The following is a 13,863-nucleotide window of genomic DNA, read 5'->3' on the forward strand; positions in this document are numbered from 1 at the left end:
CCCAGCATCTCCTCCCAGGCCTCTCACCCAGAGCCCCTGACTGCCCTACCCACTGTCTTCGCATCTCCCCTGCAGGGAAAGCCCAGTTCCCACCCAGAGCCCCAAGCCAGCTTCCAAACCACGCTTGACTCCCCAGCCCCACACCCAGCGGTCAGCAGGTCCCATCCATCCACGCCTCCATCCACGCCTTACGCGTCCCCTTCAGCCAAGCCCAGTCATCACTCATGCGATCCTTCATCCAGCCCAGGGCAACAGCCTCAGCGGGTCCCACTTTGACCCCCACCCACCTCCCTTCTCTACAGGGAGGCAGAGTTCTCCAAATGCACCCAGACCCGGTCACCTCCCTTCCCCCAAGCCTGGCCGCCCCGTCATGGGAACAGATTCTAAAAGCACCGCCGTGGCGGGCACGGTCCTGCCAGCTCCTGCCCCTGCGGTCCATCTCCAGTCCCCTCTCCCTCCGCCCATGCCCGACGTCTCTCCCCCGCCAAAGTCACCACGGGATGCTGCCTCCCGCCCCACGGGCTCCTCAGGGGGCTTGCCTGGCCACCTCCCTCCCAAAGGCCCTCCCCAGAGCCTCCTGGCCCTTACTTACCCCCACAGCACCCACCACAGGCAATATTTACCCAGCTTTCTATTTCCTTGTTTTCTGTCCCTGCTCTAGGCTGAACAATGACAGTCCAAAAGAACGTCCACACCCTAACCGTTCCGGCCAACATTACCTCATACAGAAAAGGTGTCTTTGGAACTGGGATCAAGGTAAGGATGTCGCTGTGGGGAGACTATTCTGGATTATCCAGGTGGCCCTCGATGCAACCTCAAGTGTCCTTGAAAGAGGGAGCCAGGGGAGATTCACAGCCACAGTGGGAAAGGGGAGGTGAAGGCGGAGCAGAGAGCGTGAGGATGTGGGCCTCGGACGACGCGGCCACAAGCCAAGGAGCTCAGGCACCAGACCACCAGCAACTGAAAGCCAGGAAGGACCCTGGAGCCTCCGGAGGGAGGCCGGCATCGCTCCTGGCGAGTTAGTCTGAGCGGCAGGAAGGGGGGGTGGCTGCTGCTCCTGGGAACTCTGGGCTGGGATGCTCGGGGCCACGGAGCTGTGTCAGGGCCGCTGTGACTAAGCGGCCGGGGAGCTGTCGGGCTGGGAGCCGGCTCCCAGTCCAGGGTTCAGGGAAGAGTCTGCGGGCGTCACAGACATGTGGTCACTGCCGTGGCCTGGAGGAAGCACCGGCAGAGACCCCTGGGAGGCAGGAATACGGGGAGGACCGCGGGGAGTGGGCAGCGGCTCCGGAGGGAGGGCGGGCTCCAGGGAGGGGGCACCACCGCACTGGAGTGCCGCTGACGTCTCCACGTGAGATGAAGGCCCTCCTTCAGCAGCTGGGATTGGCGGCCTGAGCTGGGGGCCAGGAGAGACCAGGAGGAGAGCCGTGGACACGGGGAGCGAAGAGCCTGTTTCTGTGAAGGGGACGGGGAGGTGGGGCGATGCGGGAGGGAAGAAAGGGAAAGGGCGTGCTTAATAAGCGGGAGCAGACGGCCACCCTCCTGGGCCGTGGGAATGGCGGGGGCAGGGTGGGGCTGGGGGGCAGACGGACTGGGACAGAGCAGGCCCCGCCCCGGACGTGGACCTCCAGGTGGGAGCCCCAGCTGCGCAGGCCATGCGAGGAGGGGACCACGCCGGTGACGGCAGCTGGGAGGGTCTGAGCTCAGAGGGGCTGAGGCAGGACCCCTGGGCGCGCTGGGTGTCCTTGGGGGGAGGTCACGAATTCACGGGAAACATCCGAGCGGTCCCGGGAGCCGTTTGGGAGCAGCCAGGATGGGGACGGCCAGGGGCTGAGCGCCGAGAGTGGCACCAAGGATGGTTCCAGAAGCCCAGCTGGGCAGAGGGGAGGGGCGGTGAGAGCAGGGGTGTAGCCGGGGCTGCAGCCAAGGGATCGGGGGTCTCAGTGCCCCCGGCTCATGGATGGTCGGCGGCAGTGTGACCGTCACCTCCCACAGGCCTGGGGCTTCCTGAGAGAAGCTGTATCAGCCCTCGGCAGAGCTGGGCGCACCGCAGGGATGAGAAAGGGTCATCTGCGTGCTCCCCACTTCCACCCTGACACTGCCCCGCATCCAGGACCGGCCACCGCCCCTGCCCAGATGACCTCCCAAGATTAGAAGCCAGCCGCCCGGTCCGAGGCTGAGCCCATGACCGGTGAGTGCCCGCTGGTGCCTGCAGCCGGAGACCAGCTCTGTCTGGCCAGGCCTGTCATGCAGTGGGTCTCGGTCAACACCTGCCATCCGTGAGGGTCAGTTCAACAAGGACAGTGGGCACCCAGGGAGGCTGAGAAGGGAGAGTGGAGGTCTGCGGTGGGGGGAACTGGGCTCTGTGCCTGGAAGAAGGGGCAGCGGGCAGCCCACAGCTCTGAGCACGGAGGCCGGACAGCTCGTGTGGGCTGGGCCCCTCTTGCTAGGAAATTTGCAGGGAGGAGCGGGGAGAGGCAGTGCTGTCGCCTAGGCAACCGCTCTGTCACCTTCTAAGGAGCCTGGCGGAGGGAGCAGGAGGCCTGTCTTAAAGGAGCGCGAGACCCATCGATTGATTTGGCGGCGTCCTGAGGAGTCTCAGCAGGAAGTCGGTTCCTCCCGAGCTCAGGCCCGAGTTCCATCAGGACGGACGGAAGGAGAGGGGGTGCCCGGGACCCGCTGCACCAGCTGAAGGGGCTCAGGGCTGGCACAAAGGGGCAAGAGGCTGCTCCGGCTGCCGGACACACAGGCGGAGCCCCCAGCCTGATTCCACCTGGAGCCGCTGCTCTGGGGGCTTCGCGGTCTGCCAGGCGGAAAGTCACTGGGTGAGAAGACTGGAGTCTAAACTGGTCAGCAGAGAGGTGTGGCCACACCCCGGGCCGTGGCCACCTTGCACCCCAGCTTTGGCCAACCCCAAAGCAGTGGTCGGGAGCAGAGAACTGAGGAGGGGCTGGTGGGGGCACCGGGGTGGGTGCTGGACCAGAACAAGGCCCGACTATAAGGAGACTTGGTTGGCAGGAGTGAATAAGAACATGATAATCCCTGGTGATGCAAACTGAGCCCTGAAATGCAGAGACGCTTCCTTCCTCCAATCACAGGGTTCTTCCAGGAGATCGTAGCTTCGTGCCATGAAGATAAACGAGCTTTTAGTTAACAACATTTGAGTTTGACTTCGTCTTCCCAGCCTCTGTTAGGTTCAAGGACAAGCTAGGATTTCCAGGTTACAAAGCGCGTGGGGGTGACATCAGCTCTGCTCATCTGTCCTCGGCCTCCAGCCTGTGTGCCTGGCACTTCCTGGGCATTTCTGCGGCAGCAGCTCCCTCACTGTTTGCAGCTGGCAGGTAGGGACCGCCTCATTGATGCCCCCGCAGAACAGGTGGGCGCGGAAGGGTGACCCCCACGGCCAGAAGTCAGATTTGGTTTTAGGGGACAAGACCCAACACTTCTTCCCAGCTCTTCCTCTGCACGCCCAGGAAACCGTCTGCATCACCCCCACCTGGCCCCAACACCGCCTGTTCTGGGCAGCGGGCTTTTGTCTCTCCTGCTACGTTCTTCTTTGTATGTTAACTTCACAAGCAATAAAAATAATGAGTCTGTGTAACTTTTTAAAACAACTTTCTTAAGATAAAATTCACAAACCATACAACTGACCCACTTAGAGTATACAATCCAATGGTTTTGGTATATCACATCATCATTTTAACTGTAAAAATTGAATATAGTAAAATATATATTTCCACTCCAGTATTCTTGCTTAGAGAATTCCATGGACAGAGGAACCTGGTGGGCTACAGTCCATGGGGTCACAAAGAGTCAGACATAAGTGAAGCAACTTAGCACACATGCATGCCTTGATTTGTAACATCACCTTGCAGACAAAGGTCCGTGGAGTCAAAGCTGTGGTTTATCCAAGAGTCAGATACGGATGTGAGGCTGGGGCCATAAAGAGTGCTGAGCACTTAGGAATGGATACTTGCAAACTGTGGTGCTGGAGAAGACTCTTAAAGAGTCCTGGGACTGCAAGATCAAACCAGTCAATCCCAAAGGAAATCAACTCTGAATATCATTGGAAGGACTGATGCTGAAGCTGAAGCTCCAATACTTTGGCCACCTGATGTGAAGAGTCAACTCACTGGAGAAGACCCTGATGCTGGGAAAGACTGAAGGCAGGAGGAGAAGAGGACAATGGAGGATGAGATGTGAGATAGCATCACTGACTCAGTGGACGTGAGTCTGAGCCAGCTCGAGAGAGACTGAAGGACAGGGAAGCCTAGCGTGTTGCAGTGCATGGGGTCGCAAAGAGATGGACATGACTGAGTGACTGAAAAACATCAGCAGCCTTGCTCTGGGGCCTCCTGCTCTGGTGATCCCATGTGGGTTACGCCCCCAGGCTCCAGCTTCCCCACCTGGGACGGAAGAGACCTGGATCACCCCACCCCTTGACGCTCTGCATTGTGATTATCAGCTGTTAGATATCTCCTTCTCAGAGTTTACTTTCCGAAGACTAAACACTGAGAAAGAGGTAAGAGGGAGGTTTCCTAATACCTATTTCCAGCATAGCTTCTCAGAAAACGGCGGTGCTTAGGGTTTCTCCCCTCAGATGGGGCACATAATGGAGACGGTGGGGTCTAAGGCTTGGATCTGGGCTGGGAATGCCTGCGAAAGGAGAGTGTGGGGCTCACACAGAGAGGGGCCAGGAAGAAAGCGCATTTCCTCACAGCTGGAGGGGCAAGTCCAGGCCTCTGGGTAAGACAGCGGGCCGAGGTCGGGGTCTGGAGGCCCACCGAACTCTCCTAGGCGCCTGGTTCCGCGAAGGCATCCCGGGTAGGCAGAGTTGGGTCTGTTTCCATCTGAACACCCAATGCAGACGCACACACCTGTGCACGCCCGCCCCCACGTATGCCCATGAACCAGAAACACAAGCACAGACCCTCACCCAAGAGGCCCACCTGGGGCAGAAGCCCCTGCAGGCGACATCTGCTCCCTCCCGGCTCTCCTGCGAGGCACCCGGAGGACAGAAGGAGACCTGCGAGGAGCACCGGCCACCCGCTTTCCAGCTCTGGGTCCATCCCCCTCAGCTCTCCTCCATCACCCCTCCCGGCTCGCAGCCTCAGTTTATCTCACCTCCAAGGACACCTCCGGGAGATGGCCAGCCTTTCCATCCTCGGCCTGCGCCCCTTCCTGCTCTGCGTCCATTCTTTGAGGGCAAGGGGGCCGGGATCCCAGAGGCCAGGGGCCTGGAGCCACGCCGCCAGGCCAGCCAGGATGGAGTTTTCCCTCCCAGTTAAATTTCCCCCGCCTGCTTGATGTCACATCCTGTCCCGGCTTCCCCGCCGCCGCCCTCCCCACCCCCGCGCGTGAGCGTGGCGCGCGGGTGCCCCTGCGCCTCCCGGCCCCCGCCCCTTCCCCGCAAACTTTTGGCACCCGGGCCGCCCAGCCGCGCGCTCGAGCTCTGCGGGCGCGGGGCCGTCAGGAGGAGGGGCCGAGGAGAGGCGGAGGGGCTGCCCGCCCCGCCCGGCGACCGCGGAGCCGCTCGACGCGCCGGAGATGCAGAGCGGAGGCTCCGCGCAGCAGACCCCGCGCGCCGCCTGCTCCGGGTGCTGAAGGCGCGGGGACACGGCCGGGCGCCGCCGCGGAGCCCGCAGACCGGGAGCGCGTCCGCGTCCACGCAGCCGCCGGCCGCCGAGCACCCAGGGCTCCCCGCACGCCAGGACGTCGGAGGCGGCCGCGAGACATGCAACCGGCCCGGAAGCTCCTCAGCCTCCTGTTCCTCATCCTGATGGGCACCGAACTCACCCAAGTACGTGCATCCAACGCCATTTTCCTCCCTGCGTGCGAGGCGCCCGCCTGGCCCGGGGCCGGGCAAAGTCGGGAGCCGCTCCGCACAGCCCGGCGCCCCCCGGCCCGGGCGCGCGGCCGCGGGATTGGGGAGGGGACCAGCTGCAGCTGGGATGCAGGAAGGGGTGCAGGCTGACCCCAGACTGCTGCTCTGTCCCCCAAGACCGTCAGCCCCGAGCCCTTCCTCCTGGACGCCCCGGCTGCCCACTCCCTACTGAGAAGTTCAAAGGGCGGCGGAGGGGGCCGTTTGGCGCCTATTGTCATCCGGGCGGAAGACCGAGCAGGCGGTCCGAGCCGCCGGCGCGCTCGGAGGTGGATGTGACCCAACTCCCGCCCCTGCATCCCTGCCTCTGGCTACAGTTGCTGCCCTTGGGGCTCCCGAGCTGGCGGTGGGCATGGTGCGGGGGAGACCAGACTAGGGAGGGCAGGCCGTGTGTCTGAGGCTGGGGTACCTTGTGGTTTCCATGTGCAGGTTTGGGGGGGAGGTTGTGGCCACATGCGTGGCATGAAGTGAGTGGCCAGAGTGTGTGGGGACCGCTGGGCATCTTAAGTGGACTCGCCACCCCTAAACAATGTATCAGTAGAGAGCCTGTCTCGGGCTGGTATTCTCCATTTTAAAATGCATTTGAGAGCTGGTGGGGCTGGCGCGCCGAGGCTGGGGTGTCGCTTTGGCACCAGGGTGTTGGCAAGAGGCTGCCAGCTTCGGGAGCCAGGCCGCTCAGAGTGACATTAAAATGCCCTCTCCACGGCGCCTCTGTGCCACGGTCTGAGCCGGGAGATGCCCTCTGCAGCTGCGAGTCCGGGAGGTGGGGGGGGGGGTGCTGCCAGGAGCTTGGCCCCAGGCGCCAGCTGCCCCCAGCCCTCCTCTCTTCCCTCCTCCCTCTGCGCCTCCCTCCCTCCCAGAATAAAAGGAAACAAAAGAGAGGAGAGAGGGTGAGAGGTGGATCACAGGAGAAGGCTCTGGAATGAGCGTCCCTTGTGTTCCCCGGGAAGCGCTTGCCGGCTGCCTGGCTCTGCGGGAAGTGTGCGGCCCGGCCCCAGCCCGGGAGGGTCTGCGTCCTGCTGCACTGGGAGACCGTGCTGGTGCCACGCAGGCAGTCAGCCAGGCACCCTGGTGAGGGTCCGCCCGTCTCCGGGAGAGTTTTCCTGGCTGCGGGGAAGGCCTGGCCGAGGGGCAGGCTCGGGCTCTGTGAGTGGACACGGTATGAATGCACGTGCCCACGCTCACACATGCTCCCACTCCACACACACGGGCAGACACGGCAGAAAGCAGCCAGGAGGCATGTGCCTGATTCAGACATCTCGGGGAGGAGACGGCGGGTCTGGGTGCCCTGGAGGCGACCACCCTCAGGCCCTCCAAGCCCTCACCTCCAGGCTCCCTGAGTCTCCATTCCCAGCCCTCCTCCAGAGGTTCACTTCTCGGTCTTTTTAAAGATCCCCTGTTGTTGGAAGAAACTTTTGGTCTAGCTTGGGTTGGAAGCTTTGTCTGGGTGGCGCGAGCCCTCGCCTGTCCACGCGGTTGGCGCTGGACGTCCAAGTGTGGCCAGCCCCCGCACTCACAGGGGCAGCCACACCGTCCCTTCAGGACCCTGGTCAGCTCCCCAAGGCCCCCTGGGCCAGGAATGGAGATGATGCTGTTTTCTCTGAAAGGTTCCTGTTTGCAAAGGGAACTGTAGGATCCCTCAAGGGAACGCCTCCCTCTACACAGCCGAGAGGCAGGGCCCTACCCTCCCGGCCTGCCTCTGAGTCTGTGCTCTGAGAATCTTCCATCGGAAGCCTAGTATCCCTGATGGCAGTGGGATTTTAGAGCCGAGGCCCAACTGGCAGAGATTGCTCTAACCGGTCCACGTCTGTGAAGCAGTCAGAGAGTGGCTGGCTTAGCCACCGGCTCCAGAGATCCCGGCTGCCCTGGTCCCACCCAGGGGGCTTCTCTGGGGTCAGGCCAGGCGCCTCTCCTTTGTCAGACCTCTGAGGAGGGGACTGGGTTTGGGGGGTTACAGGTACAGGGCTGCTGTGAATCTGAGAGCTTCTTGGGGCCACCCCTACCCAAGACCCTTGCTTTCTTGATCCCAAAGGGATCCACCTCTGGGAAGCCACACTGCCTGGCGTCAGGAGCGATGGTCCCTCCACGTGTGATGAGGGAATCACCTCTGGGCTTCGGGACAAGGAGGGCAGGGCAGTGGTGACCGGCCTGGGTGGACTCCATCTCCCCCCACCCTCTTCCTCTCCCCCTTCAAGTAAGCTGCCTCCACAGCCCCACCCTCTGTCTCAGGGCCCTTCCAAAGAACGTGGACACGAGGTTCCAGGGCCGCTGTGTTTGTGGATTAGGGCCTGTCCGAATGGGAACAAGTCAGAACCGTGTGGGTGTCACCTGCGCTTCACGGGCGCCGCTTGAAGGATTCAGGCAGACGGGCGGGGGGTGGGGGGAGCGCACATGGCCGGGCCATCTGTTCTCCCAACAGCAGGCTTACGATGAGCCACTCAAACGCCAGCGAGTGATCGATGGCCTACTACGCGCCAGGCTCTCGGGCCCAGATGAACTCTGTCCCCAGACGGAAAGACGCTTGACTGGGTCCCATGCTGTAGTTTTTAGGAAGAGGCTGGCGTCTCCAACTCCTGGAGAAGCACCATCAGAGCTTCCCAGCAGAATGCAGAACCAGACCAGCGTCTTGGCGGAGACGCCCTGCCCACCCCAGCCCAGCTCACCTTCCCTTGCAAGAAGCACGTGGCCCCCCGCATGAGATGGCCCGAAAGGGGATGGCAGCTCTTGACAGTGACCCTGGGCCCAGCTGCCCCTCCGCTCCTGGCCCCACCAGGCACTCTGGTGACCTTGAGAAGGGCTCTGAGCTTCAGCCTAAATGTCCACCCTTTTAAAAGGAAGAGCATGAAGCCTGGTCCCCCCTGCTAGCCCCACTCTGGCCCTGCCCTCCTTTCCCGCCGATGCAGCTCTCAGATACCAGCGGGTCAGGCTCGACTCCAGCGCACCTGGGCTGGCGATGCTGAGTCCAGGCCTGGCCGTCTGGCCCGCAGGCCACGGCGCTGAGTGGGGGGACAGAGACGCTGCCAGGCTGGCTTGCTCCAGAGGCCCGAGGACTCTGGGATCGGAGTGGAGGGAGCTGAGAGTGCTTTGGAGAAGGGGCGCCCTTTGCACCTGCCGAGCTGGGGCAGGAAGATGGGGAGGAACAGGTGGGCAGGCGGGGGCTGCACCCGGAGGCCACAGCACGCAGGAGGGCCCAGAACCTCGGCACTCAGCAAAGGGGCGTCGAGGGCTTAGCTTCATCTCAGGGGTGAAGTGGGTCCCTTTTCATTCGTCCCCAGGCCAGACATGGCCTTTTGGAATGACAGACCCTGACCCCGGCCCCTTGGGGTGGGGCTTCCAGCTGTGATGGAGCACAGGGCCCCAGGCTTCAGGGAGTGACTGGTGACGCTTGTCCGGAGCCTGGGGAGCTGCGTACAGGTCTCAGCGTCGGAGAAGAGGTGTGAGTGGTCCCCAGGGGTGGGGTGGGGGATGGGTCCATGAGCCAACAGGCAGGTGTCACAGCGGGGCTGGCCTGGAGCCGACCGCTCAGCACCCTCTCTCTTCAAACCTGTTCTTGTCCCCTCAGATTCAGCCAGAGCAAAGACCCCAACCCACCGCCCTGAACAAACCAAACAAGAATAAAGCATCCGTTCAGACAGAATCATCTGTCACCTGCTTGAATCGGAGCCGGGGCTCGTGATCCCACTGACGTCCTGTCCGTCTGCCCCAGGCCCTCGCCTCCCCCGGCTCTTTGGTCCACTTGTGCTGGGGTGTTAGTGGCCCAAGGAGCGGACCAGGGTGCTTTCCTCTCTGAAAGCAACGTGCCCCTCATCCCACCACCTCCAGCCTCCCCGGTCAAAAGAAAGGTGATGTTCTGCCTTGGGTTGTATTTATTACCAGAGTTATCGGGCCCTGTAATCAGTATTAACACTCAGTGTAAAGTCATACAAAACTAATTACTGGCTAAACCGAATTAGATGCACGCGACTACAGGTGGGGCAGTGGGGACAGGGGCTGGTCTCGGCTCTGGGGGCGCCCCTCGGACACTCTTGACCCCCAGAGCAGCAGCCTGAGGCCCCTCCCATGGCAGCTCAGATAACGGGGGGAGAAAGTGCACCAGGCGCATGTCTTCACGTTTTCAGATGATTGCACATCAGAAACTTGGCCAGGGGCTTAGGCACTAGGGCGGAAAACCAGTCATGAGGGTTAGTATTTCTGTGTGTCCCCGAGTGTCAGCCCCTCCCCACCGCAGGAGCCTAATCTGGGTCAGATAGAAGCCGCCTCAGCACCCTGGGCTCCTGTCCTCAGTCTCCAGAGGAGGAGGCAGAAGCCGGGTGGCGGGTGGTAAGTCACCTGCCCAGTGGCCCAGCGCGGAAGTGACAGACCCCAGATGCGGCCCAGGTCTGCCTGACACCCGAGTTCGTGTTCTTGTTGAGAGAGAAACACGAAGAGCTGAGAAATAGCATCGCTGAGAGCCAGTAAGGAAGGGGCCGCCGGGGGCCGTCACGCCAGCTCGCGTGGCCTTTGGAAGAGGGTTTGGCCGGGACTCTGACTGTGTGGCCCAGTGCTCAGCCCGCTCTGGACCTGGAGCTTTGTGAAGGGGGGCCCTCGGGGGTCAGCTGCTTCCTGCCCCTGAGCTGGAGAAAGCCAGCAAGCCCTTCATCCCGGGACGGGGAGGGCGCCTTCGAGGGAGCACTGGTCATCACCTCAGCTCTCTCCTGCCTAAGGGGAGGCTTCACGCAGGCAGCTCTGCACCGCCTGAGTCTGCGAGCATCCGCCCAGGGACTGAGCTCCCGGAAGTAAGAAGCAGCACACGGCCCTTCTTAGCCGATGTCCCCTCTGAGTCTCCGAACCGCCCCCCACACCCGGTTACACCGTTTGTTACATTTGGCACGATTTGTAATTTGGGGGGGAAGACAGCACTTCCCTGGTGGCTCAGCTGGTAAAGAATCTGCCTGCACTGTGGGAGACCTGGGCTCAATCCCTGGGTTGGGAAGATCCCCTGGAGAAGGGAAAGGCCACCCAGTCCAGTATCCTGGCCTGGAGAATCCCATGGACTGTGTGGTCCATGAGGTCACAAAGAGTCGGACACGACTGAGCGACTTTCACTTTTCACTTTCACAGCACAGCCGCAGGACGCGGGCTCCTCCTTGCTGACAGGCCCCCCTTCTCCTGCACCCAGTTAAACCCCAGGACAAATGCCTGGTGACAGTGGGCAATGGCAATGTCTAGAATACGCGGCCTTCCCCGTCTCCTTGCCCGGGTCTCAGCGTGGGGCACTTGGCCTTCGTGTTCCTGACGTTCAGGCCACAGCATTTAAGAGCAGACTGCCGGTAGGAGGGGCTGAGTGAGAAGCGTCTCGACCAAGGAGGTCAGGGCAGAGGGGAAGGTGCCAAAGCCCCAGGCTCTGTCTCCCGGGAGCTCTCACCTTGGAGAGCTAGTCTAGGGCGTTCGGTCCACGTAGCGTAGTGAGCACACCCTCCGGGAGCTTAAACCTCCCAACGCAGACGTCCCCAGGTGCACCCAGCCCTCACGGGGGGCTCTGGGAAGAAGGTCACCCCCACTGGCTTCACATGACACTTTGAGGGACTGAAAGTCAAAGAAAGAACAGAGGTGTGACCGTAAACATCATAGATGACCCAACCCTTCACTCCGCGTGCCGCTTACATTTCTGACAGCACAGTGGGACCCCGAGAAAGGCGCGCTCAGCATTGTGAACACTTCTGCTCTGAGATGGGTGGGCGTGGCCCCACCTCGCCCCGCCCCGCCCCAGCAACCCCTGAATCTCGCCTGCACGGGTGGAGTCAGTGGCACGTGGCCCCTAGGGAGAGGGCACTGGCTGAGTCCCCCGTAAACAGCTCGAGGGACTTCTCAGGCCAACTCCACCCGTCAGCAGAGGGGCTGCGATTCCTGAGGCCAAATCCGGGCTCCACAGGCAGGGACTGTGGTCAGGCTGAGATGCTGGTGAGGGGTGCAGATTGGAGCGTGTGCTCCCGGGAGTGGCCACGCGTGGAAGCCTCTGGAATCAGCCTGCACGGAGTCCTCTGCTCCAAGCGAGTGTTACATTCCAGGGTGTTTCCTGCGTTCCCAGCCCAGACCCCAGGGTTGCTTCTCAGACGTCTTCATGACATCACCTTCTAATTCATGCCAGGGTCAGTTACTTACTCGGCAGAAGCCAGACCGCCCTCCACTAGGTGTGACGGGGCCCCTTGCCTGGGAAGGAGGACCCAGAGGCGTCCACGGCCCCAGAGCCCAGCCCCGACCCCGGGTGCCCTCTGAGCAACCCCGTCCCTCTTGGGGCCTCTCCTGGGACCAGGCCCCACTTCTGCTGGGGTGCCTCAGACAGGGTGGGGCCGTGGCTTCCCGTCCCCGTCTGGGCGGATGGTCTGAGGCGACGGGTCTGTAAGGAGCGTGGGACTTTCCCGAGCCAGAGCAGAGGCTGTGAGCGGCTGGCTCTGCAGGCGGACGGGGCGGCAGTCGGGGGCGCCTCCCAGGACAGCCCCGCGGCAGCAGGGCGCTCACCCTTGGGGAGGCGGCCGGCCCCCGTCTTGGGGTCTGAAGCTGTGTGTCCTGACGGTAGAGAGGGAACGCAGGCTTGAGCAGTCAGTCCTTGTCCGTGGTGGTCCCCCATGGTGGTCTCCCACGGCTGCTGGGAGGGCGGCCTCCTCCAGCAGCAGAAGGCCAGGTCCTCCCGCCCCCAGAGCTCCGAGGAAGGAAGGAGGAAGGCAGGGAGGCTCCGCGACCCCGTGGTCCCCTCCCTTCCCTCCCCCTTTCTCTCATCTCTCTCCCCTTCTCTCTCTCTCCCCCTCCTCCGCACCCCCACCCCCAGCCACACGCAAATAGCTGACGGAAGTACGGATGTTCTTAAGCAGCAGAAAGGCCTGCACTCTGTCCTCTGGGGTCTGCCTTGGAGCACGGGAGGCTGGCCCCGCCCCCCCAGAAGTGTCCACGAGCCCGGTGGGCCTGTTTCCTGTCCTGTCCGTGGAAGGGAGGTGACAGAGGTGCCTCCCTGACCCGCTCCCTCGCCCCGCGGCCACGCGGGGGACTCTGTCTGCATCCGGGACCCCGCCTGCCGTCCGTCCGTCGTAAGGAGGACAGGCTTGAGGTGGGAGGGCGCATCCAGGGTCATGTAACGCTGGTCCCCACCTGCAGAGCCGGGAGGCCCGGGAATCCTTGTTTCCCATCTGCTGGTGCCTCTGCACGAGCCCACCAAGGTCAAGGCTGGGACGGGCTGGCGTGAGGACAGATGAGCCAGCCCGCAGGCCCCGCAGGGATCGGGGAAGGGGAGGAGAGCTCCCCGCCCTCCCTCGGGCTTAGCTGACCGGAGCCCAGCCATGCTCTGGCAGGAATGGCGGGGCGTCATGCCCGCGGAATGGCGCAGTTGGCGGGTATCTGTGGCCACAAAGACACGGTACTCCTGCACCTCGAGAGACCTCACGCGGCTCGGGCTACAGTCTGAATGACTGTGTCCCCCCACCGCCCACCACATTGCGTATGTTGAGATCCTCACCCCCAGAGGTGATGGCGCAAGGAGATGGGGACTTCAGGAGTTGCTCTGCCCTCCTGAACGGGATCGGCCCCTCCTGACAAGCTCCAGAGAGCCCCTCACCCCTCCCGCCACGGGAGGACGCAGGGAGGCAGGCCCGTACTGGACCGTGACCACGTGGAACCTTGATCTCAGACATCCGGCTCCAGAACTGTAAGCAGGAACTGTCCGGTGTTCACCAGCTACCCAGCTGGTGGTCTCAGATGGCCCCAAACACCGTGACATCTGAGGGGCGGAGGTGGACCATGTCTTTGAGCCTGGCCCTGGGAGAGGGGCTCCTCACGTGACCTTGGGCAGGTCTTGTCATCTTTCTAAGCCCCAAACGCCTCCTCTGTAAAGCCGAGCTGCCTTGGCACCATCCTGAGAGCATCTGTGAGGATTCTGCGAGTAACTCACTTCATGTAAGGGTGTCTGGGGTGCGGTACCCACTCCGTTAGTCCAAAGATGGCTACTGAGGGCTGCA

General features: G+C 62.5%; 1 protein-coding gene across 1 annotated transcript in view; it reads left to right on the forward strand.

Moving 5' to 3' along the window:
• Window positions 1-5,339: 5,339 nt before the first annotated feature.
• Window positions 5,340-13,863, forward strand: part of OLFM1 (olfactomedin 1) — a 37,637-nt gene continuing 29,113 nt past the window's right edge. Inside the window, exon 1 of the mRNA XM_020879449.2 lies at window positions 5,340-5,797. Coding sequence (XP_020735108.1) covers window positions 5,732-5,797 — 66 coding nt within the window. The 5' untranslated portion in view covers window positions 5,340-5,731. The remainder of the gene's footprint in view (window positions 5,798-13,863) is intronic.

Source organism: Odocoileus virginianus, chromosome 2 (assembly GCF_023699985.2).
Source record: "Odocoileus virginianus isolate 20LAN1187 ecotype Illinois chromosome 2, Ovbor_1.2, whole genome shotgun sequence".
NCBI classification, from domain to species: Eukaryota; Metazoa; Chordata; class Mammalia; order Artiodactyla; family Cervidae; genus Odocoileus; species Odocoileus virginianus.